Source organism: Drosophila erecta, unplaced genomic scaffold (genome assembly GCF_003286155.1).
Source record: "Drosophila erecta strain 14021-0224.00,06,07 unplaced genomic scaffold, DereRS2 tig00000092-arrow-pilon, whole genome shotgun sequence".
Taxonomy (NCBI): domain Eukaryota; kingdom Metazoa; phylum Arthropoda; class Insecta; order Diptera; family Drosophilidae; genus Drosophila; species Drosophila erecta.
In genome coordinates this window covers 13877531-13904860 of record NW_020825207.1, presented here as the reverse complement: position 1 = coordinate 13904860, position 27330 = coordinate 13877531, and the positions used below count along the sequence as shown (strand labels likewise).

General features: G+C 43.2%; 2 protein-coding genes across 3 annotated transcripts in view; one reads left to right on the top strand and one right to left on the bottom strand.

The window, feature by feature from the left end:
- Nucleotides 1-27330, top strand: part of LOC6547240 — a 77061-nt gene that overhangs the window by 10787 nt on the left and 38944 nt on the right. For both annotated transcript variants that reach the window (XM_015156654.2, XM_026980308.1), the window contains 2 exons: nucleotides 13692-13737; nucleotides 24226-24275. The gene's annotated coding sequence lies outside the window, so the exon portion shown is untranslated. The remainder of the gene's footprint in view (nucleotides 1-13691; nucleotides 13738-24225; nucleotides 24276-27330) is intronic.
- On the bottom strand, nucleotides 19747-22513 carry LOC6547239 (V-type proton ATPase 116 kDa subunit a). The gene has a single exon (XM_001974720.3). It carries the CDS (start codon nucleotides 22511-22513, stop codon nucleotides 19769-19771), a length of 2745 nt encoding a protein of 914 aa, XP_001974756.2. The 3' UTR covers nucleotides 19747-19768.

Genomic DNA, 27330 nt, shown 5'->3' with positions numbered 1-27330 from the left:
AGTTGAAAACTGGAAAAAACGACGCCGCAGAAGGAGCACAAAAAATTAATTTAGCAAATTTTTAATTGCTCATGTCGTTTGGCGAGGCAGCCAACGATCGCATCAAGCTTCGCTGGCGCTGGCGGCTATTTGCTTTTGGCCCGGCTTGCGTGCTTTTGGCCGTGTCTTCGCGTTGCCTTTTCGCTGTTTTATTTTTTTCGCTTTTCTCGCCTTTTCCCCCCATTTTCCCCCCACATTGCGTTGAAGTTTAAGGTCAAAAAGAGAGGATTTTGCGAGTCGCGATGCGAGATATTCGCGCTGTCATCAGGGCTAAAATTCGCATATGGCTCGCTTCTTCGCAAGTTCAAGAGCAGCCGTACGTGTATATAAACTTATTCGCTTCGGGCAAATCAGCTTAACCCCAGAAGAGCAACAGCAGCTGTCATCATCTGGCGCTGATGAAAATTTCATGTTCGCCTGCTGGTCCCGAATACTTTTTCCATTTACTGTCACGTGTGCGACAGTTCAATTGAAAAAGCATTGCTTTGGCGAATTCCTCATGCGAAATTGATTCCCCGCAAAAAAGGGTGCTGGTTGTAAGCGGATGTATTCGAGCAGCTTGACAGTCTTGATTTCGTGAAAGTATATTTGGAATTTTATGAAAACAAGCAGCAGCTGGACTGGACATACACAATTATTTGATTTCTGGTGGAAAGTAATAACAAATAAAAGCCAAGAGATAGTTGCATTTAAGCAGAACATATTTTGAAAGCTTAAGAAAGTATTTTATTGGTTATCTGGTTGGCCACGAAATAATTTTGGGATTATTCACTCAAAGCCAAACTATTATTAGCATACAACTGCAACATTTAAGTGCCTAGCTGTGCTAGCCAATTATTTGGAGTATCTACAGCTAATGAGTCATTGAGCCAGTAATCCGTATTATAATAAACACAGTAAACATATTTTAATTAAATTAGCTAAGCCGAATGCACCTAATGGCAAAAAGCATTTTCCCAAATTTGTCCAACCGTAAAAACGTTTGATTGCATATATCGAAAATATGTGCCAAATCCGAGCACTCAACGTAAATGAGATTTAATCACGGTTTGCCATTTGATTTGTTGTTAGTTTGGCTCCCGAGCGGCTTAATTTGCAAATATTTTTCTGTCGCCGCAACAAATTGCTCCCCATTGAACCACTCGAGGCCCCAAAATCGGAAAACTCCCCAACTCCTGGCAGCCCAGCCAAATGAAACGCATCCCATGGGAATCGATCGGCGGCATGGTGGTGGTGCCTTTGGTGTTCTTGGTGCTCTTGGTGCTTCTGGCCCGTTTGTCAGTTTGGCAGCTGGCTCATAATTTGTAAGCCATATGACTGCGGGCAGGAAGTTGGCAATTGGCCAGGAACAGATGCAAAGAGAGACACACAGAGAGTGAGGATAGCAAAGGCGATCCATTTAATTACCTATGTATTTATGTGGCAGGATACGGTGGCAGCCACCGATGCACCAGTCACTGCAGCCTCATAATCGAGTGGCCAGATGGAGCTAATCAGCCATGGATATGGCCATTTATAAAAGTCAACAGACGCGCTACTCATTCCGCACTGCAACGAACTTCACTCCACTCCACTCCACTCCACTCCAATCCAATCCCGTCGCAGTTGCAGTTGCAGTCGCATAAAATGCAAATTTGCATTTGCCAAAGCGATTAGTTCGTGTCGAGCAGCAAGAGCATTCGAGAGCAATAAAAATATTTGCCATTGCAGCAATGCAGCTGAAACAAAACTGAATTAATCAAGGGCGCGGAGAGGGGAGAGGGGGGAGGCGGAATGGGGGCCAAAGTGGCAAGTGACATCCGTTGCTCGTCAGCTTCCGCAGACTAACAGAAAATAACACTCGCAGAAAAATGCCACAAATACCTTGAAAATCTGTAAATGGAAATATACTTCTTCTTTCAAACTCGACAATTGCAACATTTATATTTTGAGGCACGCAGCGCCTAAAGTTTGATTTGAAATTTGTGCACATATGCCCCCTTTTTGCGCAGTGCAGCTCTTCACCGACCATGTTCTGTTCGTTTTGCTTGGGGCCTCCCCAAAGACCGAACAACGGAAATGTTAAATGCCGCCAAGAGGCAGCCGCACCGCCGCCGCCGGCCACGCCCCCTTCCCTTTGGGCCCCCAGTCAGGTCCTTTCATTGATCATTGATTGAGTTTCGATTCGTTTCGTTCCGATACGATTCGATTCGATTCGATTCGTTGGACTGCGCTAGGACCCCACAGTGCAGGTTTGTCCGCATTTCCATTTCCATTTGCCCAGCGCCGTTTCCCGATGGCGACTCCCTTTGGAGGTATGTGCTCTTTTTTGCATTCTGCTGAATAGACATGTTGGCCATGTTTGTTGACCAGCCAGGAGCCGACTGCCCTCATCAGCTACTTATCGCAGCTGTGTCTGTGTCTGTGTCTGTCTCTGTATCTGTATCTGTGGACATCTGCATTTGTGTCTGTAAGTGACTTGCGACATAAAGTGCTTTTATTGATGTTCATTTGGTAAGGCAATTTGTAGCATTTTGTGACATTTATGCGTCTGGGCCATTTAAATGCCATTATGCAATTTGTTGTCCATCTGCTTGTGCGGCGCAGGAAGGGCTATAGATACTCCATGTAGATATGGGAAAACGAACATTGGGATTAGAAGTTTGGGGGAGAAGTGTTGACAGCCATCGACCCCTTCGATTAAGTGGGAATTCTATTTGAATTTTCAATGCTATTTACACAGTTCGCTTTAGGCGGTGGAATTTGAAAAGCAGGGATGAGGATAAAATCTTGAAGATAAGTGCTCTGAAATCTGGTTAATTACAAAGGCAATTACGTCGGGAGGAAAGCAGTTCAGAGTGACTGACTTCTGTGCAATTAGCAGTATTTGTTGGCAATATAAATAAATGGAATACACTTAAATCAATTTAATTGGCGCCATGTGCGTATAATTCATATCATGAATTTTTGGCTTTATCCTAGTTATTTCTTCAACCTACAACAGTATTAGTAATCTGAAAAAGGAACTGTTTTTCAGCTCACATAATTCACTCACTGACAGATCAGTTAACAAGCTTTTACCACTCATTTCGAATCGATTAGACCCACATTCAATTCGCACAAGCTTATGCATAAATTACACATCTCATTTTATTTTATTTATTTGTCGACAGTATTCAGTTGGCATTTCCAACTGAGTTCGGCTTTCAACACTCGCAGCAAACCAAATTAACTGACCTGCCGCAACTTGATTTTATTTTCACATTTTTACGAATAAGCCCGAACGTCACTTGGCTTAAATATTTCGTTTTAAATTACTGAAATATTTTTTGTTTCGATTCCGTTTGATTAGTCGTTTTTTGTTTTGCATCTATGCGCTACACATTTGGGAGTAGAAACGAGTTTTCATAACCAGCAGTTGTGTGGCAATTTCGGTTCTCTCCCACTCGGCTGCAGTTTATATTCATTAATTTATCACCGGCGCTGCGGGTTGGGTAACTCGGTCTATAAGTACATATATACATTTTGGGAGCGTGAATGTTTGTACTTTTCAGTGCTACCAATTAAGTGTGAAAAACCTTTTTCACTTCTCTACTTCTTTTTCGGCTGACTGGCGGCCTTGCCGCGGTGCCAGCAGCATTTACTGTCACAGAAAGCGAAGTGGTAACCGCAGCATGGAGTTCGGATTCGGATTCGGATTCGGTTTTGGATTACAATGAAAAATGGCTTGAAGGCGTCTGCGGAAGTGCCGGGCGATAATGATGGAGTGGGCTAACCGATTCCTGAAGAGGGTTTCCAGTGAAAGGATTGGCAGGGATGAGCGGGGGGTGCCGAGTGACCGGGGTACGGAAATCCAAGCCTTAATGAAGGCCGCTTTCGCCTGAGATTAATTAAAACAATTTATTGCCGCAAATTCCTTGCGGGCTCATCAACAATTTTCATATAAATATCATGGCTTGAAACCCATTTAATACGGGTGCCAGAATCTGGTTGCCTGAACAATGTTAAGGATGTTACTGCTTATTATTGTTATATTACATGTGCAAGCAGTGGATTCTCACCTTTAAGCCACTTTTATGCAAAAAACCTAAACTATTTTATGGAAAAATGTGGGCGGCGGTTGCGAAAAAAAGACAACGATTCAATAAACTTTCCTCGTTTGTCCTTCACTGCATTTTATTTGTTTTTCCCGTTCGATGAATATTTTATTTGCAATTGTTGCTGCTGTCTGCCCTATCTCCCCATAAATTTTACATTCTCCAGCCGTTTCTTTTATTTCTACTTGCCGTGTTCCGAATGATTTAATATGCAGAGTCGTAAATTCCATTCAAAAACTTTTTGGCACTCAAATCTCGGTGTGTATTTTTCAAGCGATTTTCTTTCTATGTTTGTTGTGGGTATGTGTTTTTTGCACCTCCAACTTGGTTACGTGAGTTGTCTGCCCCAAGGAGACCGAAAGTCGAACTTTGAGAGGGAAACAAATCAATGTCTCTCGTGGAAAACCCCCTGAAAAGCCCGCCCCCCTTCTAAGCCATCGATGAAATTGCATTCGCGTGTGTAGCTGTGTTTGTTTTAATATGCGTTAAGCATAGCGGCTGCAAGTACACGGCAAAAAATCGTGGATCCACTTGACTCGTGTATTTTGAGAAAGGTTTATCTTAGATGCTATTGTGGTTTAATTTGAAATCAATTAGAACATGGAAAGCATTCGGTAACATTCATAAATATAAGGAAAATATAATGTTGTGCATCGTTCAGAGTTTTTCTGTGTGCTCCTGTTGTTTTCCCAAAAAGCCAAACTTCGATTTAGATTTACCACCCAGCATCTACAATCCCCGCAGCACTAAAACTTCAACGAAATGCATTTGCTATTGAAGTTTTTTGTTTGCATTTTTCGCTTCTTTTTTAGTTGCGTTTTTGTCACCAGTTGCTGTTGTTGCTACTTCACTGTTTGTGCAACGTGTTTGAGGCACTGTTTGTTGAGCTTAACTTTATTTTCAATTTCTGGCGAAAATATAAAATATCTTGTTGGTTTTTGATCCGCAACCGAATCATATGTTAAATAAATATGCCATTTTGTTATATTAAAATTGCAATTTTCATTCGTTAAGCTGTGCGCTGCGGATAAGTACACACTTAAAAAGCGCAATTTATTGGCCATATTTATTATAAATCATGAGCGCAGAAATCGAGGAGCAGTGGAAAATGCGATGAAGAAAATGTCCACCAAGAAAAATACGAGAAGGCCAAAGTCTTGCCGCCGCAGCAGCGTTAAAGTTGCCGCAAATTGTGGCATTGCTGCTCCCTGCTGCTCCATCCGCAACCACCGCTTCATCCTCCCTTTTTTCCTAGTATTACCACTTTTTTTTTGTGGCGTGGCGACTCGTCTAAAAATAACTTTTCCACACGCTTTCAGTGTGTTAAAAATAACATAATATTTTTCATAGTTCTTATAGCTGCTGCTCTTGCACTTTGCGCTCGAATTGCAGAAATGTGTTGCAAGTTGCGTGTTGCATTCGGCGGGGATTGGGGGGCTGGGGCGCTTAAAGCTAATAGTTAATAAAATGCCAGAACCCTTCAAGGCACTCACAGTGTCCCCTACCCCCTAAGTCCACCAAACTCCCTTGGCCATAATCAAAGTCAACAGCAAACGTACCTGTTAGCATGCTCAACACTCTCGCGTGTGTGTGTGTGCGTGTGTGTGCTTGCGCGCGCGAGTGTGTGTGTGTGCACCTGCCTGTGACTCGACTTGACTTGAGGTTGAATCAAGTTGACTGTGCCGCCTGTCATCTGCCCTAAGGTAGGGTACTATAACCACTTTAATCCCTTGAGCCTTTTGCTTCACCAATCCGAAATACATTATCATAAATATTAGGTTCTTGTCTGATTTTTCAGGCAAACATTGAAGAGCAATTCGTAATTCTAAGTAAGAGTATTTAGCCTGGAGATGTTATCTACTGACGTTAGAGTACTCCTCTCGTCGGCTGCTGAAACGAAGCCGCAGCCCTATGGTTTCCCATCTCACCTGAGTTGTCTGTGGCAAGCTTTAATGCCTGCGTGTCATGAATGGCATCGCAATGTTTCCACTTTAGGGCTGCCATCACACATATGTACGTACGTACCGAGTTGGCTGATAAAATTATGACATATGAAACTTTGGCTGACATCGGGCTAAAACCAAAAGCGAAGAGGCATGCAAAGCTGTCCGCTGTTTTTGGCTCCCTTTTGGCCCTTTGTTTCGGTGATTCGCCGCACCATTCCATTCTGGCCATAAACATGCACACAACATGGCCTGATAAAGCGACTCGGCCAAGTTAAGCTCCTCAGCTTGTGCACTTGATTAAAGTGGCTAAAACTGGCGAATGGGGAGTTTTCGGGTAGCATGGTGGGTGTTGGCTGAGGTCACGAAATTTCCTAGGTACTTGTATTCCTTCCGAGGCAGCCGCAATCGTTAATGGGCGCCGAGCACATTACATTACGTATACGCCGCATGGGCGTCGTCAGCACAAAACTTGTCGAAGGAAAAAGTGGTCTTCGAAGCGGAAGTCAAATACCCATGGCGAAGGACTCTCCCTTGAGAGCTGATGCTGTCATTGCCACTGCCACTGCACATTTGGTGTTTTAATTAAAACGAAATTAACCCAAGGGACAGCGAATCTCCAGAACGGTGGAAGCAGATGTTTGTGGCAGTTGCGGGCGAGTGGACACAACCACTGTGATGTAAGTCACTTTAGTAATATAAATTGTAATATTGCAACAATTTCACTGTGGGTGAAATGCAATTACAGGTGTGAGTGCTGGTTGGCCGAGCGAAAGTTAATGCACATCAAACAACAATATGAAGGAGATCAAAAAGTTGATTGCATGTCGGACACTCAAGGGGTGAAGTTCATTCATAAACTCATAATTAATTATTCAAGTTCGAAGGTATGCTTTTTTGTCGTTAAAAGTGTTCATAAGAGCGGCTCTTACTGGTTTTAGGAAGACATCAAGACCAACAGCTTTGAGAATTACTTGGTTATCGCAGGCATTTACAACTTTAACCCTGCCACCATATATAAAATTACACAATACACCACTATTTCCATTCTATTCTACACCATATTGCCGTCTGAATTTATTTTTACCCACTTTATGTGTACTCCCTGAAAAGGCGAAGAGCAAAATTTGCGCGAACAAGTTGATGATGATCCGATTAAAACTCTTATCAGTTAGTTATTCCTCCCACCGACATGGATTTTCCTATAGTGCAGCAACTTAGATTGCCCCTGCAGTCGTAGGAGCGGGGGGGAAATCGAGGGGAGGAAAGCTGGAGAAAAATAAATTCTGTTAACTGAAGAGGCAACAGAAAAGGGGCAACCAAGTCCGGCAAAAAGGCGCATCGAAGCGGCAACAAAGTTTCAGTTTCAGTTTTATATATATGTAGATATATATATTTTATATATTTTTCTTTTCGCCAACTCTTTATGCGCAAGGGTGTGAAGGGGGGTAAAAAAGGGGCGGGAAAAGGGAGGGGAGCCGGAACAAAAGGCCGACCAGGGCTACAAATTTCGCTGGCTTTGAATAAGTTCGCTTTTTGTTTCAGACCCTGCTGCCCATCTTATAAATAAAAACATATTTATGCAAGGCTAAGACCAAGGATAAGGATGATCCTTTTCGCAACTGCCGGATAAGTGCTGCAGCAACTTTTTGGCCCAGAACAAAGGGGCTGCGGCGGGCAAAGTGGCAATTTTTATGTATTTATTTGCCGAGCCTGGGGGCGAAAGAGGCGATTGCAACTGCGGAATGAAATTTATTGCAGGTCGCGACGTTTTTTGTAATTAAATGTTTGGTCAGTGGGCAAACTTCAACTCGTCGCGAGTCGAGCGCAAAAAAAATATATAAAACAATGTCTCGGAGCTGCCTGAAAGCCAAATTGTTGCAACAAGCTCTCGGCCGCATCAATTTCGTAATAAATTCTCAGGGCCCAAAAGAATACAGCGAAAAAATGAAGGTATTTGGCCTTGATGGTGGGCGTGGTCGTGGTCGTGGTTATGGCCTGCCCCTCGACGTGTTGCACAAAGTTCTTTCGAAATGCTCAGCATAATTTATTTGCTTTGTTGTTGCTGGTGGTTTTTTTTCCTCCGAAACGCCCAGGAATCATGCAAATTAACTACAATTTTGATTTTATTTAATCCGAGACGCCCTCTGTACAGCTAAAGTCAATTTTGTGATAGTTTCTAAGAACAAAATAAAAAGCTTAAAGGGTTTCAAATGGGTTTATGGTATATTCAAAGTTGTATTCAAATAAGTGGCATTTTAATTATAAATGTTTTATTAACTGAAAATTTATTTATTCAAGAAAATTATATTTTGAATCCATATTTTGAATTGGTTGAATTTTTTATCTATTCCTACGATGTTGAACCTCATAGTGCATGTTCTTCATCGAATGCGAAATTTATGCTTTTGTTCGGTTTCATATGTTTTATGATTTTTCCATCAGCCTTTGTTTTTCTGTTCGCTGCTTTACTTCTTGTTTTTGTTTTATGATGTTATAACCCGCTAATTTTGGTTAATTATGGGTTTCTCATTGTCATTCTGCGTATCAAAACGGGCTTAAAGAATCCCCGAGAATCCGCCTCTGATGTCATAATGTGAAGTCATGTGTGTCTGAGAGGGTGAAGTTGAGGTTTTGGGTAAAACAAACAAGCAAAATAAAAACAAAATATTGTAGGGGAAAACAGCTGGATGTACGTATGCATTTGCAAGTATAAATTAATATTTTGCATTTTCCATGAAAACATTTAGATAAAGAAATGTTTATACATGGCTTGACATAAAATGTTGAAAGGCATATGTTGGCCAAAAGTGACTGAATTTCCTAGTTCACATTTATTTTCTGCCACTTTTGTGCCAGCTACAGTTACACATTGAATTTCAAATGTGCATTTTTCGATTGCTCATTGTTTTGGCCGTTGCCGTTTTCTGCAAAAGGGAAATTGAAAATTTGAAATTTTGCCCATGCCAGCTGGCTGGCAACTTCAATTGTATTCAAATATTGCCGACATAAATTATCATTTTGTGTGCCAAAGTGCATACGACTCAACTTCCTACCTCCCACCACCACCCACTTTTGTGTGGGCTGCAGTGACCTTGTTACTAATAACCTCAATATGAGTTACAAACACACACACGAATGCCACCTCTCTTGGCCATCTTCCATGTGTTGTTAAAGGGGTAAAAGTCTTCGGGGGATTCTCATGTTACTCGCTCGGAGTTTTCCCTTTTTAGGTTTCACTTTTCACCAGTCGAGTTCTCAGATTCGTATTCAAGTGCATGACGAGCAGGGGCGGCGGGGAAATGCCCCAAAAGGGGGAGCGAAAGGCAGACCCTCAGCAGCGTGAGTGTGAAATCTTAGCCATAAAACATCAACATCTGAAGCTCATGAGGCCTGATAATTAGAGTACAAATCTGCTCGCAAAGCTTCAGCGAGCAAGGGAAAGTTGGGCAAACAAGGGGTACCAAATAGTAGTGCAGTATATGTGGAGCAGATAGCAAGATGCGTACCATAACTGTATAGCGATAAATGCATAAATTGATGATCGGCAGCGGCATGCTGAAAAAGTAAATTACCAACAATTTAACCAGAACCGTTAAGGCAGTGAGCCACGTTCATTAGCCTGCTCCTCGCATTTCCGCATCTGTGCCAGCCATCTATCTACGGGCATCTATCTGGCGATCCCCAGCATCCCATACCCAGTTTGCCCAGTATCCCGGCCATCGCCATTCCATCCTATCAGCTACAAATTGTATCGAGTGCAATGCATAGAATTTATTGCTTCCTGCCAGAGCGCGATGCCAAAACCCAAAACCCAAAACTCCGACTCGAACTCCAACTCAACCTCAAACCGAAAACTAAAAACCGCCGACGAGTGCAGCAGCTGCTGAAGCTGGACTGGCAATTATGCCATTTGACATAATTCATAACTGCCGCTGCAACAGAGCACTGAGAAAAATGAAGTGGCATCAGCTATCGAACAAGAGTTGAGCTTAGCTTTTGATGAAAAGCACAAGTCGATACATAACTAATGTCCTTAATCATAAAATAACTCTAATGGTCAAAATGCACAAATGGAGAACAAACCAAGCGTTTATTTTTCCAACGAACGAAGAGATTTTTGTATTGTGGACACTTCTATTTGGAATTTCAGAATGAGCAAAATGTGGCTTATTGATTTTCTATTTTTGTCACCGTGCACTAAACGTTTAGTGCAACCAGTTTGTGTAGCCAACACTGATTCCCGTCCTTTGTTATCAACAATTTATGCGAACGAAAGTTGTTTGAACTGCGTCTTGGCTGCTGCAGCAACTGCTGCTGATGATGATGATGAGTATCAGTGGCTACATGAGGCAAATTCATGAGGGGCTGCCACGAGGGGCATCCAGCAGGAAACTCTTTCTCCGGCTGACCACGCTGCCTGGCTGCCTGGCTTCCTGGCTTCTTGGCATCTCCTGGGAATCAGGTTAGCCTGGCTGGCCGGGCGAAACCATATTTCTTCGCTTCTTAATAAATTGACAAAAGTTTGTCATATGCATTGTTAGCCAAGAGCCCCTTGGGCCCAGTTCGGCCCCCATGCCCCCTGCTCCATGCCCCCTGCCCCAACGAAGCTGCGTTTGCTTGTTTGGCAGTAAACCCCTTCGCGTTGGCCTATTTACCCGCTTCAACGCCGAGTGGGTGGCTCTGGGCTTTGGCTTTGAGTGTGGAAAACTGCAACTGCAACTGCAACTGCAACTGCGGCTGCAGCTATGCTGTTTTCATGAACTTTGGGCTGCAACTGTGAAAACCCCTCGCCTCTCCAATATTTCTCCGTTTTTATCCAATGCCCTATGGCCCGCTTCTTGTCGTTGAGCTATTTGGGTTAGAGATAGTCCAGGCAGTGGATGACATCTCGAGAACAAATTAAAATTAGCTTGAGAAGAAGCTCGTTACGATACTATTTTATTGGCATAAGTTAGTGTTGAACTTGGAGCGCAAGTTTCATAGCTGGAAGTACCTGGTCTTATTAGTTTTTCCCTGTTTTCAAGAGTGTGTACGATTCGTTTGATTATATGCCCATTTCCTTTTGAAGTTTGCAAGTTTGCCGGCTACCTTTTATGTTTTGAATTGAAACTTGTGCACAAAGAGCATTTGAAAATTGTTTGCGGCAAAAGAATCCGCTGCACCCCGAAGAATTTAATTAAAGTTGCCCCAAAGTCTGGACGCTCCTGTTTTTGGGTGCAAAAAAAGGAAGGCACTCGCAGTTGCATTCAACATGAGCAACTGGCAAACAAAAACTGCTGGCTCTAATTACCTGTGCATAAACTTTTCCCAGTAAATGTTCATATTTATTTTTGCAGTTGAGCAATTTTTTTCGAGGTTTTTTTGCGTTGTTTCTGCGATGCGAGCATGCAACACAGCAACAGTTGCCAGTGCAATGTGTTCTAGTTGTTTATGCATTATTCACATATTTATGCTGCATGCTCAGTTTCAGTTTCAGTTCACTGGGCTTCATTTTACTTTCAGCTTACTGAAAGTACTGCAAATGTGGCACATGACGGCGGCACAGTTTGCAATCAACAAAAGGAGAAAGGGCGCCTCTTCGTATTTGTTTGGAAAACATGTAGGAATCCCCGCCGGTGGGCCAAAACTTTTCAGTTTTCAGCAGCCAGCCAAGAATTTTCACTTTTCATTGGGGCAGGGCGGCTGGAGCAGCGGCAACAGCGGCAACATTGCATGCCACATGCAACAAAATAAGCAAAATCAGCAGCAGCAGCAGGTTACAGCCTTGTTACTGATTATTGTTATTTGTCAATGATTTAATTCAGATTCGACTTGATTGACAGACACTCGAAAGTCTAGCCCAATAATTTGCCAGTCACTTCAGATTGTTGCAATCCTAGTTTCAGGGTGCAACGGTTCAAGGTTGCCAGTAAACAATGCCCCAAAAACATATTCAATGCTAGATGATATAATCGATTGTCTAGCCGAAATTCATCATTTCAGTTGAGTGATTTCTGCCCTTTCGGTTGTGCAATTCGAGCAGCCTCTGCTTCAGATCCTCGGCGGAAAATTGCATTTCACATGCATGGCCTCAAAACTAATTACCAACTGAAAGTGTCAGGCCATTGAGGCCGCCTCTTGTAGTCGAGTGTTCATACGGCTGGAGTTCTTTCGGTTCAAGTGTCAAGTTGAAAAAGTTTGTCTGCAACAAAGGCAGTTGCAAAAAAGCCAGCAAACTAGACCTACACAAAATGCTCATACGTAACTTTAAGTGCAGCAGACAACATACAAAATTTACTATACAAAAAAAAAAAAATTGTATTGAAATGGAAGAGGACGAAGCAAAAGAGGTTGCTCGGTGGAATATGGACCATATTAATATCCTGTAAAAACAAAACGAAGTACAACTTTCCGCTACATTTACGAAACTCATAAATATTGGAGACACCCCAAGGGAAATTAGATACCCACCCAAAAATTATAATCATCGTTAAAAACAGGGCACATATACTATATAGCGCAAATACGGATTCCGTAAGGGCGTAAAAGAGGTATAAAAACAGCCTAAGTTATTAAATACTGAGAGAATAATATTTAGTTATGTGTAAGAATGAAATAAAGAATTATTTAGTAAGTATGAGATATGTGGCTAAGCTACTTCAAGATGGATTAAGATATTAATATTACATTACAAACGGTGAAATCCTAATTTATTTTTAGCAGTGCAGAACAGCGAATTTTTCTATTTACTTTTTTGTAGCTGTGTCTCTGAAAAATGGCTGCAACATAAAAATTGACCTCAGCGACAAAAGGCGGCCAACGACGCCGGCAACTTTAGGAAGCAAATACAACCGGCCAGAAGGGGGGCAGGGGGGTCAGGGGCTGGCCAGGGGCTGGAGGGGGTGGAGAAGCACACACTCAAAAGTAGAGCAGCAATTGCAAACTGGCCCGGACCAAGTCAAGTCGGGGCAGCAGCAACAACAACCGGCTGGCCAAACGCGATCAGCAACCAAGTTTAGGGGCTTGGAAATTCGGCGGAGGAGCAAATGGAGGGGGTCGTGTCTTTGGTGGGCAGACAAATTACAGTAGCCAGATTTTCTCGTCTTCAATGTTGTTTTGCATTTTGCACTCCGGCCACGCCCAGCGCCCAACGCCCACCCCTTGTTGTTGGCCTTTAAGTTGATGTTGCTGCTGCTGCTACACGCGCTGAACATGTTTTTTGTGCTCTGGCTATTCATGGCTCCATCTTTTTGTTTGGCCAGTAGTTTTTTAGAGGAGGTTTTTTTTAGTTCAGCTTCTAATGCTTTCAAGAATGTGGTTTACTTTTTGGATGAGTTAACAAGCCAGCCACTGTGTATGTAGTACATGTGCCGGCATTGTTGCCATATGCACACGTATGCACTTAGATACGAGTATGAGCACCTCGAATTTGTCGTGGAAAGTGTTTGCTCTAACAACTCGTACATCAGATGCAAGTGATAATTTGAGTCGAATCTGCGACGTGACTGGGTGAATAAATCAATTGAGGCTTACTTCTAGCACACTCCCCACCAGATTTATGCCCCATAAATGTTGAGGTATTTTGTTAGAACTTTGATTTAATGCCGTGCAAATTACTAAAAATATGTTTAACCCCTTCTGCTCGTTACAGAAAAGCTTCTGAACTGGTTTAGACGCTGCTCGACGTGTTTGCTTGGGTAAGTTGCGGATCAGCAAATCTCGAGCTTATTTATTTATTACTTTTTGCAAATATTGAAAGCCAATCAAGCTAGAAGCCTGCTGAATTTTCTATTGTGCATTGGTTTTTATATGCCTAAGCTCATAAAATTGAATAGTTAAATACCTAACTTATAACGTATTTAATTAAATAATTGTGATATGTTGAGCGTGACCGCTGTAATATTATCAAGTACGTAGGACTTTTTAGTCTGCTTACAAAAAATGCGATCTAGTTTTGCGATTTAATAGACATTCCCATTTGGCACTGGCTTAGCATGATTTCGAGAGCATGACAATTTATTAAAAATAAATGCAAATTCGGAGCCAGAAAGCAACTCTGCGCTCTGCGCTCTGCGCTCTGTGCCAAATGTGTCAATTGGGGGGCATCCCCAGCTCCACTGGGAGTGAATTGCCATCGGTTACAGTTGGTGCTAAGTGCGTTGGCCTAACGGCAACTTTCTGGCTTATTTATGCTTGTGACAGCTCGCAGTGGCTCATATGGTAATGAGGCCTAGTTCTGTTGACCATAAACAGATTACCAACCAATATTGCCGTGCTCACTCTTCTTTTTACTGCCATTAGCCGCGAAGGAGATGCTTTCAAGTTGAGTCACAAGATGGCATTAGCTTGATTATGGCTCTACCAGAGTGTTTAATACGCACTTGATGCCACCTCTCAATCTGCGGCTTTTTGGCCAACAAGCTCGGTGAGGCGTGGCCCCATTTGCCGCTTACGTCTTTCTCGTTTTGGATTTTGGGATAGAGGAATGGCCACGCGGATGGATAGAGGGGCTCCGACCTGCCCACGCTTCTCAAGATTTATGGCCAAGTGCGCGCTCGGCGTCAGCGTCGCTCGTTCTCAATCTAAATCTGAATCTGACTCTGATGGTGACTTATTTATGTGACTGGCGGGCTGCTGTTGCTCTCTGAAGAGGCGTGGGCAGCTCCACGAATCTCCAAGTGCTTTTCGCTGCCTTTCTGCGCGTTTTTCGGCAGCCCAAAACGGTTGCAAAGTGCTCCCATGCAGAGGGAAAAAATTCCATTCCATTTCCAATTTATTTTACTACGTAAGGTATGGTATATAAATGTCAATTTAATCCTATTTAAACAATCAACAGTAATTACAAATGCTTTAAGTTCAGCTAGATATTTTCCATTCAGTATTTCCTACAAATAATTTGCTGTAATCCGACTATAGTTTTTCCCTGTGCAGCGCGTTTCCCTTTAGTGAAATTAGTTAGCCGCCTTCCGAGCTCGCAATCTTTGATTTATTGCTAATTTCGGCAGCGAGAAATTCCCATTGCTGTGGCAGTTGCAATTCGGTAGCATTTTGTTGCTTTGACACCAATTGGTGTTTTCGGCTGTCTGTGGCACGCTATTGTGCATTGTTGCTGCTGCTGCTGCTGCGATGTTGCTGCTGCTGCTGCTGCTAGTGTTGCATGTCAGTCACTCAAATGGCTGACAGCCAGCGAACTTCGTGTTCGAGTTCGAGTTTTTGCTGCAGAAGCTGTGCCTCAAGTGGCCCACTGAAGGTCAGGCAATTGGTGGTGCTATTGCCATTGGTAATGCTCTCATTGGTGTTGTTGGTGCTAGTACAATGGGTGTTGTTGCTGCTGCCACTGCATCCCAAAAGTGATCGAAACAATGTGTTGAGAGCCATCGAATTTTGGGCACTCGAATGGTCAATGCCGCTTTTGTGGTCACACTTCAAATTGTTTGTTTCAATCATTTTTGTTGGTTAATTACGATGCCCACGTACAACACACTTTTAAATTAAATCGGTGAATCCAAAAACAAGCGCTTACATTGCTAGCAATTTTAAAAGACCGTTTTCTTGTCCTCTGTTATGAGCGAATTATGGAAATTATTTACTGTCTCCGAGTAATAAATATTACCTGGCCTATTGAATATTGATGTCCCAACAATATTTCATGACTCAATCTTGAGCAATTTTGCATGGCAAAAAGCAAAAAACATAGCCCAAACAATGCAAAAACAATCAAAAAGTCAAATGAAAGCAAACATTTGGCATATCATGAATATTTTATGAACTGAACTGAAACCCGTTTCGTTCACTTCTCGACTGCGAGACTTTAACTTCCACTTCAACTTCATCTTCGTCGGCGGATACAGATACGTATTCGGATTCGAATTCGTTCGACATTTTTCGAGCCGCCACTCACTCACTCGCCCTCATTACAAAACACAAATCATGCATTGCGTTTACTTAACGGTTAACAAAAAGCTGACAAATTTATTGTCGCCGGTGATATAAATATCGGTATCAGAGCTCAGAGCTCAGACTTCAGAATTCTGACCCACTCGGCGATGTGTCGCGAATTTGCCAAAAGATCGTGCTGTAATTGACATATATACGGGGCAGTAGTATATAGTATATCGCCATATATCAGGTTCTCATTATGCATGACTTGGGGCCAAGACAAAAGGCTTAAATGGCGGAGAGAAACCGCTTGTGAAAATAATCAAAAGCGTTCTCCGCAGTTTTGTGTGGTCGCCGCTGCAAGATCAAAGGAATAAATACATGAAACTCACTTTTAATGAGGGTCACAGGGCTGCCGGTTGTATTTTCCTGTGGAGTTCATCATTTTGAGCTAACTAATTTTGGATTCTTATCTTGGCTGTGACACAAAAACACCACATTAAGCTCAATTAATATTTCCCAACGGGAATTGTTAAGCGTGTGATCCACTTAAGCGGACTTTTAACCAGCAGCAAACAATGGTTCTTTCGTTCTTAATTGATATAATTTCATACAATTAATGATGTCAAAATGTTAAAATATAGTTACATACAGGACGGAATATTAAAAATATTTTATAAAACAAAAGAAGCTGCTGAAACACAATGTTTAAGTATTTTTTGGAGTAGCATCTTCGTTTAAAATATTAATAAATAAATTACATTTTACGTATGTATATTTGGAAATTTCTTTTACCATTTACGGGCATATTACGCTTGTGTTTTTGCATTCTTTCACTTTTCGCTTTTGTGTCCCATATTTAGTACTATCTGATTAATTTTATGCATATTTTGTAGCTATCTTGCTAATGAACTGCTAAATGCCAAAAATGGGTTCTGAAGGCGCGTTTGAGAAATTTCACTCTTCCAGCTGAGCATTGCAAATGCGAACTCCCAACCGGTTACACACACAATATCTAGTTTAAATTAATTTCTTTCTCGAGCTTTGTGTGTTTTTTGCCATTTTTAATTAAAGCATTTCTGCTGAGTGAAAGTTTTTCCCCCTCGCATTAACAGATCTTGCTTGTTTTTGCTTCTTTAATGGTCAATTGTCAGCTTCCGTTCTGCAAAAAAAAAAAAAATAGTCGAAAGGCAGATGAAGACGAAGATGAACAAAAGACAATTTTAATTAAGGCCCAAACAATGCACAATTTGTGGCGAATTAAATGGCATTTTTCCACTTGACAGCCCGTCCAGCGAAATGACCAAAATGTGCCAGGCCAACAAATTGTGTAGCCAGTTAATTAATTGGCTTAATAGCTCACAGATGTTTACATTTAAATCTGCGCGTTATTGTATTCGCTTGATGTTTTCATCATGCTGACTTCATTTGAACGTTTGGATTATTCGCTTTAAGCACTTGAGGTGCTTCAGCCTCCGAGTTTGGAGCTGCAAATGTCCTTCTGCCAAGCCAGCGAATTCTTTAGAGTGCATTGACTTTGGCTCCCTCTCTGGCTTTTGGCCAGCAGTTCGCTTTGGCCAATCCATGGGCTGAATTTAACACCTTTTTTGTTACGGCCGCGCATGTAAAGGCCCAAAAGTAGAACTAGACACAGTCGCAGTGCCAACAATGGTTGTTCGCTGTTGCTGTTGCAGCTGCCGCAACAATGACAACAGCAGCAGCAGCAGCAGCAGCAGCAGCAGCTTCATCTGCAACTGCAGCAGCTACATCCACGGGCAAAACCCTTTAAAGGGCAGCGGCAATGCACTCAAAAAACTGACGACCCAAGAGCATGAGTCGCAGAACGTGACGTGACGTGATGCGACTGACGAGCAGAAAACGGAAAGCCATCCGCAATTAAGTCTCAAATTGATTCTCCCCAGACAACAATGCGACCTTGCTTTTCTTGCAGTGCACACAGCGCGAAAATATTATGGAGTTCATGATCAAACGATCAAAGTCACTTCGAAAGTATATTTCTGTTTAGCTTAAAGTTTATTGTCTGCAAGTTAAACATACTTTTAATAGTTTTCTTCCCCTTACATTTTTAGTGATAAATATGACATCCAGCCCTTTAAATGGTTTTTATATAATTCTCTCAGTGCAGGCATTCTAAGCTGCCGTGGAACCAATCTGCTGCCCCTTAGAGACTTGACAATTGTTGGCCATAAAAGTGCTAAGCAGTTGGCCATTGGGCCCAGCATTAGAGCCACGCACAGCGGCCGCATCAAGGAAAGTATAAACAAAAGACTTGGGCAACAAACTTGACCCACCCGGGCCGTGGCTGCTGCTGCTTTTTGCTGCCTTCTGCTGCCTTCTGCTGCCTTTTGCTGCTTTTTGCTGCAGCACCTAAACAATGGCGCGTGCTGCGGTTTAAAGTTATAGCCAAAGCCATGGAGTCAAAGCCTGTTTTGCGCTGGCAATTGCGTAGAGTGCTCAGAGTGCTACATAGCTGGCCAGAAACCTGCTCTGGTCATGAAACTTACTGCACATTACTGGCACCGAGTTAGTTCTGCTTTCCGTGGCAGCGATCTAATAAAGTCAGGCCAAGTCAGTCCGGGCCATGTGGCTAACGAAAGTTATTTATGCACGAGCCAGTCTACTTAGGTCGGCCTGCATGCGTCATCGGTTGCTGTTCATAATTTATGCCAAGTCTTGGCACAACCAACAACCAGCAACCAGCAACCAGAGAACAGCACCCAAAGTTGCTGGCGTGGGTGTTAATGGCAAACAGAGCGGCAACAACAGCAGCAAAGACACTAAAATACTCGGCTGTGTGTGTTTGTGTGTGAGTGGAAAACTGGCATGACGGTGGCAGTCAAGCTATTCGACAAGGAATTACCCTACAATATAGTATGTGGAGGTCATACAAATGAAAGGGGAAAGTATTTATAACATACAATTACGAGAATAAATTAATTTTATTTTATTAATAAGAAAATGTTAGAAACTCGTAGCTGGTTTTTGTGTTTTGGGTAAACTTTAGAAATCCACGGTTCAAATGTGATCACCACTTTTATTACCGAAAGAGCCTTAAAATAATTCAAGCAAATCAATCTCAGCCTGCAGGATACAATAAAACGCATTTTTATTGCCTGTTCATTTATGGCATGCAATTTCCAATATAAGGACCTGTAAAACTATACCCCTCTCCTGCGGAAAAGCAGGGTATGCGACTAGAACTGCGATGTAGTATAAAACAGCACTACTGCTGTACTGGCACAAGAGCAGCACCAAAGGGTCGACGACTTCCAGCGCCCGCATCGCAGGAAGGAAGCCTGCCACGGCAGCAGTCGTAACTGCAACAGCAGCAGCAGCAGCAACAGCAGCAGCAACTGCAGCAGCAGCTGGCAGTGGCATAAAGCAAACAAATGGAAATTGTTTAAAGCCAGCTTTGGTTTATGGCCTTTTGCATGGACCCGGGCCAATGCTAATTGCAAAGGAATGTACAAGTCCGAAAACAGCGGGCGTGGGTAGCTCTCGGCTTGCTCTTGGCCACAGTTAATTGCCAAAAGATAGGGGGAGCCAACATTTAAAGTCCATCCAAAAAATATACGCTCGATCTTGGAGCGGCTGCAAGTAGTTCCTCAAGAGGATCTTTAAAAGGCGCAATTAATTCAATTGTTGTCGTAGCGCCTGGCAAAGGGTTTCGCTCACTTCCAAAGATCTGTTTTTAACGTAAATACTTGGCTTTAGTAAGTACGTTAAAAATAATAAGTTTAGCTATACATAATGACAGTTATCTAGAAAGTCGGAGATCGCTTAAATGCTCAAACCATAAATTTTTATTTATAAACTATAAGAAAAAAACTAACTCCTCTGGTTTGAGGGCGGAAAACTGAACGCCTTGAACGACTCGCCGGTTCCGCCGAAGAACTTCGACTGGAACTCCACCCAGTGGAGCCGCAGGGTGTGCAGGAAGGCACTCAGTCCCTCCATCATTACCAGAATGGCCACTGTGAGAATGGCCCAGGCGAAGAAAGCGGCCATGAGCACGGGCACGCCATAGTACAGTGGCAGAGTGTTGGCGAATCCCTTGGTCAGAACCATGTGCCACAGCACATCGGACAGCTGATCGTGGGCCAACGAGAGGGCCCACAATCGAAGGTAGGAGGCTGTATGGGAGACCGAGCCCAGGACCGTTTCGATCGTATGGATTCCAGAGTGAATCCAAATCTCGGACGTCTCGTGCTCCTCCTCGTTGCCCTTCTGCCTGCTGGCCTCGCTGGAATCATCATCGGTGTACCGCATGGTGGATCGCATTTCCGCAATCGTCTGGCGGCGCATCCTCTTGAAGTCCCGTTCCCGTTCCTGTTCCATCTTCCTGCGACGCCGCATAAGATATATCGGTTTGCCGGCCAATAAAATGGGTATCGTACAAAAGGCTGTTGCTACTAAGGCGAACTCCACCATCCGCTCGTTAGGATACATATCAGCCAGGCAGTCCGTCGCCGTATCCTCACTTTTCATCAGCATCATGTTGATGAAGGTGATCAGCACGGAGGGGGCACACGCAGAGTTGTAGGGCGCCGGCTTGTGGCCCCCGAAGGCCAGCCACTTGTAGAAGATCAGGAAGACAAGGTAGCCGAAGAGGCACATCATGAAGATCATCTGCGGAATGACAACCAGAACGAGATCTGATTTTCTATTCATCAGCACGCAATTGGCGGCAGCTAGGCCTAGTCCAAACATCATTTGTGTAATACCCAGGACAATGGCCATCTTCATTTTCAACGAGTTAGTGGTGGTTATCGAGTCCTGGCCGCAGACGGCCCACACTGGATCCATTCCCACAGGATACGGATGGCCAGAGTAGAAGTGCGGATGCGAAGAGTCTAGGGTCACATGAAAAGCGGGATCATACACAGTTGTCTCATTGTATCGGCAGCTCCAGCTGGAATCGAAAAGATTGAAGCTCTTGGCCACGACTATGTTGTAGATGATGCCCATGTAGACGGAAAATATGCCCATAAGTAAGATTATGTAGCGTCCCGCAAATAGGATATTCAGGATCTCGTTCTCCGAGGTCGAAGCAATCTGATACTTTTCAATCTGCCTGTGCTTCCAAATCATGATTAGCGAGAAAAAAATTAGCAGAATGCCATGACCCAGGTCACCAAACATAACGGCGAACAGGAAGGGAAATGTGATGATGGTGTACGGAGCGGGATTCAGCTCCTTGTAATCGGCCATCCCATAGGCGTCTATTAGGTTCTGGAATCCCCTGGTGAACTGGTTCAGCCGAAAGTACGTTGGTGGCATATGATTGACCAGTCTGTTTTTCTTAATCAGTATGGCTCGAGCACTCATATCCTCGCCTGGCTGGAAATCCGCATCATTGGAATAGGACGTAACATTAGGAATTGCTTTTTTATCTTCGGGGGACTCTGCATCGTTTGCCTTCTCGATGTTTTCATCCGATGAATCATCGTCGTCATCGTCGTCATCTGCGCCCCCACTTATTCGGGAGGCATTTCGTAGGATTGTCCTCACATCGGGGACATCAGACGATGGTATATACACCTCGGCCAAAAGATACCGAGGTACCTCTACTCCGCCCACCAATCTCAGGCGATTCATCAGATCGTACACCTTCAGCGCCTTGCGCAGATTCACACGTACAATGAATAGATCCTGGCCAGCAACCTCCAGGATCTGGCGGCGCATCAGCTCGGCCTCCTGGAGCACCTTCTCCACGTTCACTATCTCCTGTCTCAACTCCCTGACCTTTTCCTCCCGCTGCCTTGCCGAACTGGGGCAATCGTAGATGTTGACATGATAGTGAGCGCATATCTTAAGCACCTTGGGCCAGATTATCGTCGAACTGGCCATCATGAGAATGGCAAACTTTCGTACCCTTTCCGGCTTATGGCCATAATGATATTCGTAGACCGGAGTAGAAATTTCGGAGAATCGAATGATCAGGTTGAAGGAGCACAAGCGGTAGAGCAGCAGCTCGAAGCTATAGAACTTATCAGCCCGGATGCAGCCGATCATATAGTTCAGATGTGACTGATAGGCTCCAGAGCTGGTCGTGGCATCCTGCACCAAACTCATTACTGTGCTCTCCGAATAGAGCAGTTCACTGCCCATGTCGGATATCATATACTTGTTGGCCTTGTTTAAAGCGAAGCAGTGCTCGATCATGCGACTTCGGCGACTGTCCAGTCGGAAGTAGTGCTCCGTCACGGCGCTGGCCTCCACATGGATGCGTTTCAGGCTATCCCTATACTTGGCCAGGTCCTTCTCCTTCAGCCGATTCTCGCGGTCCACATCCGGATAGAATACCTCGTTCACATGCAACTGGACGATCTGAGCGTGCAGATTGTCCACGATACGCAGCAACTCATAGCAGTGCGCCACTTTTTTGGTGTAGAGGTGGTTCAGCAAGCGATCCTCATCGTAGACATTGTTGAATTGCACAGCTCCATGGTGACCCAGCTCAATGAGGCAATCGAAGGCGTTTTCCGTGTGCAGCAGCAGTTGGCACAAGTCCATGTCCTCGCTGCGGAAAAAGGACTTGACTTTCGTCTGCCGTTTCTTAAATAATTTCATAGTGGCGAGTGTCTTGTGATTATATGACAATTATATTGAAAAAATAAAAGTAGTACCGTAATGTGACACTCTTGGTTTTTGTTTCCTAAATAAAGATACAAGATACTAACATGTAATTCCTATAAAAATATATTTCTTTGAACAAATTTGTAAGTAAACATTTACTCGGCCGCCTCTGTTTATTTTTCTACTTGGGTTCGGGTATTTGACTCCTGCTAATTGATACGTTTGTTTGCCTCTCCTATTGTTCGCTCTATTTTTTTGTGTTTTTTTTTTCTTTTCTTAATTCGAGTAGCAAACATGTCCAAGACCAAGCTGCCCCTTGCTGGAGATCAACTGCAGATAATTTCATGGCTTGCATGCAAACTAGTTGCAGTTGCCACTACGGCCACGCCCACTCCGCCGCCCCCGTTGCCGCCACGGTAGAGTGAACCAAAACTGGCCAACTGCAATTTATGCCCTTGTCTTCTCGGCTGGGAAAACTCATTTTCAGGCGGCTCAGAAGTTGTGGGAATTCTTGCATATAGTTGGCAATTGCCTTATACCTAATATGTTATACATCAGTGGGTTTTATAACTAAGTTCTCACTTTAATTAGATTGTTACAAAATGCTCCAAGGATTTATTATATAAATTAGAGTGCTGAAAAGTGGTAATAAAAGCTCTTGTAAATCAAAGCATCGTTAGGAACTTAAGTCAACTTATCTTAATCGGATTTTGAAGTGGCATACCTCTAAATGTTTCTGGCGCAATTCTCTACAAGTCTGCATTGAAATTTAGAAATCAACTATATCGTGTTCTACGATATATCTATCTATCTTGTTATGGCATCAGTTTATGATCATTTAGCTTAACGATAAAGATTTTTATTCGAATTCGGGAACAAATTTACATATTAGACCAAGCAGTAACCAAAAGAGGGAAAACAACAAACAAATTTTTTGTTGGTACATATTACTTACATAAACATTTCTGTTAACACTTTGTGAGAGCTTAATTTCATTTTGGCTCCGAAACCTTTTCCCATAAAAATCGACTTCACATACAAAGACATTGAAATTGTTTGGTAATTTGGCTCTGTGACTGACTGGCGACCCCTTAAAATGGGCTCGCAAAGCATTTTCGGCTCATTAGCCGATGCTAAAAGGAAAATGGGCATTACTCACTCAATTGAAAATTGTTTTGAGCCCGTTTGCTCGATTGTTAGCACTTCCACGACAATGAAAGTAAAAGTGCCAAAGCCGAGACTGCACTTGATAATTTCTTTGGCAAAGCAATGCCTTGACAATAAAAGTGCTATTGCCATTGTTAAGCGGCAGTTCGATTTCATTAGACCTCTGGCCGCACAGAAATTAAGTCACCGAATTGAAAGTTTCGAAAGCAAAAGTGAACAAAACCGCTGCGGAAAGTTTTCACTTTTTAGCTGTGTGCGACAATTGCAGGCAATAAATCAAATCGAAATCAAAGTCACTTACAGAACAACGAGCTAACACGTGTTGTTGCCACCACATGAATGTGTCGAAAATAAATACAGAAACAATGTCAATTTGTAGCTGACGGCAAAGGTAGTTTTCAAGATTCAGACTTGTATTTGAAGAGCTGAGTCCATAAAGGGGATCGAATTGAGGAGTTCATTGTCTGCTTGAGTATTTTCATAAACTAATTTGCATTTCTCTTTTGCTTACTCATGTGTTTCTCTTTTGCTTTTTGCAGTGGTAATGTGATCGGCGATCTTCGGGAGCAATTAGAAGACTAAACAAAAGGTAAGCAGCAGCTGCCATCGATTTTGGCATTACGCCCTCACACATCTATCTCAAGTCCCAATCCAATCCAATCGAATCCGATCCAATTCAATCCAAAACAATCCATTTTAACTCACTCACTTTTCAGGGCGGCAAAGAGAAAGTGCATTTCATGTTTCTGGCCTCTTGGCCAAGTCTGTAATTTGCCAGAACCCGCAATTAACGCCTAAACAGACTGGGCCCAGTTCTCTCTTTCAGCTTCAGTGTGGCAGTGCCAATCAAGTGCGTGGATCCCAAATTAAGTGGACTTTGAAGTTAACATTTCATTTCGTTTCGTTTCGTTTGCTTGCCTTTTTAATTATAGAGAACCCGGCTCATAAAACGCCGTGTGGGTGTTACCCCACAGAATTGGGTCAAGTTTGATGTGTTGGCAGGGAAAACTGGTAGCGAAAGTTGAAAGTGACATTTTTGGCCCTATTTTCGGGGTGTTCTTAAAATCTCCGCCACCTTTGTATACAGCGCAAAGTCCAAAACTTAGGTAATCTAACGCACTAACTTAGCTCAGCAGGTTCGTCGCTTAAGTCATTCGTTTCGGCCTCAGACGCCGGTGCGTTGACTTATCGCTATATAGACCCGTGGACTTGGCACCGTTACTAGCCAGACGGCCAAGAGTGGCTGCCTCAAATGTTGCTTGACGGCGGCTTCATTAAAATGTCTGCCTGCCAGATTGGTCCGGCCAAAACCGTTTTGTTGCTTTTTAAGAATACCTTTTAGTTAGGCGGGCAGGGTATCTTGAATATTTACAAACTTGCAGGCATCCATGCAGTTTAGAAACCAGCAAATACATTTTACATTTTTACATTACTTTCTGTTAATATGTTATTTTTAAAGCTGGGATCGATATGTGAGAATTAAAGGCTTCGTAATAGCTCTGGATTAAATTAATGTGTACATATTAAAAGCGACAGGTATGCAAAATGAATATCCACTTAGAGTATATCGAAGTTCTGAGTCGGTTGAAAGAGCTCTTCTCGTTTGAAATTGAAACGTCTCTGTCTGGTGCGGCGACTGCAGCGGCTGATGCGGCTGATGCGGCAAGTAGTTGCGAGTACCTTGGCAAATGCATCATCGTCTGTGGCACGTTGTGGATGTCAGCTTATCTGGCCAGACGAACGCATCGCAGGGATGAGCGGGGTTGCGATAGGGGGGCCTTAGCTTTAGGCGCGCTCAGGGTCTTTTGGTCTGAAGCTTCCGCCTTGGCCCGGTCAAATTCAACTTGAACATCAGCTTTGGCTGCGGCTTTGAGTTGGGCTCAAAACTCCAACGCCGCCGCCACCAGCGAGCAATTTTCAATTTGCCAATTGTAGCAGTAAACTTCTTTATAGCTGTTCTTTCTCTCCGGCGTCTCGGCCGTCTTCTTGCCTTCTTGGCCATCTTCTGTTTGCCGGTGTACCGTTAGCTTGGGTGCTCATGTGGATTGGCTTTAGGTGTTTGTCTTGACTCCAGTTGTCTTGTCTTGACTCCACTTCACCTGTTCCGTCTGCCTGTGTGCGTATGTGTGTGTGTGTGTGTGTGTGTGTGTGTGTGTGTGTTGGCCATGTGTGCGTGTTGGGCTGGCCTCCACTAATTTGCGACAATTGGCCAGGCCATTAGCCGGGCTCTCGGTGGGCCGAAAGGGGCGTGGCACTGGCCATGGTCGGGCAGCAAGTCAGCCAGTGAAGTGAACCAGCATATATATCAATTTATCGAGGAATTCTGCCATGAAATTATAAATGCAAAGATCTTTCTTCGTTATTTTTTTATTTTTGGTTTCTTGTGTGACTTAACAGGCATTTGGTGGGGCACTGGCCGAAGCGAGGGTTGTTACGGAAGTTCACTCTAAATTGGAATTCGGACATAATTGTAGGTGATTTGTGTGTTTAAAGGAAATAATTTGGGACGAGTTCCATGAAATCAAAGGTCGTTGATGGGATGTGATTAACTGACGTGTGGAACATTGAAGAGTTGCGAATTGGCAACATAAGACTATACATTAAAAATAATTTACAAGGAAACAAATTAATACACGTTTGATTAAATTTTCCCTTGAAATCCGAAAACTCAATTGGTTGTAAACAGAGTAGAAATCGTAGACGTATATAGTATTAGTTAACGTTAAACTAGCAAACGAATTCCTGAAGATTTACTGTAGATATGTAAAATTCTAGAAAACATAAAACGGCAATTGCTGTAAAAGAACACTGAAATACGATGCCAACTGATTCATTTCCAAGCCAGTCGACCATAAAAACCACTACCCATTAGGGAAAACCCCAATTAGTAAATGACCCTTCAGGTCGGATTTATGTACCATAAATATCGAACAATTGACAGACAGTCGCCGTTATTCTTGCATCGGTGGCAGCTCTCTGGCGTAACTGCGTAACTGCAGCGACCACAAGACTTGACCAGCCACTTTCCGCCGATGAAAGAGGTATAAAAAAGACTGCATATGGGTGGCAATTCACTAGACACACGCTGGTTTGCATGACTTCAACTTAGGCTTTTTTCTTTATTTCGTTTTTTTCCTACATTTTTTTTTGGTTTCCGTTTGGCAACATGAACGGGCAAACATGACCCACATTTCGCCTATGACCGCACACACATGGGCTGCATTGGCACCCAGGCCCAAAAGTTCCACCCCCACGACGGGGGGCTTGGATTACCCCAATCCCACCGAAGAGTGCGGCTCGAGTTCAAAGTGAAACTGTGTACTTTGATTGTTGTTCACATGACCGCGATGGGTTTGTCAGAACCTAATCAACACATCATCAATAACAGTGGGGCATCGCAACATTTTGGCGTTGTTGTTTGATTGGTTCTATGTTGGAGATTAATGATACACCAACAACACGAACGCGGCGAGAAATGCAAACACAACATTGGGAAAATAAAACAGCAAGCAAATGGCTAAATCAAATACTGCGGGATTAGGGGGCTACTTCGAATTGGACGTTGATTATGGAGTTGCCAAAACAAAAAAGCGGCTGAAAACTTAATGAAAGCCAAACTGAACAGTTTGTGGTTTTAGCAAATT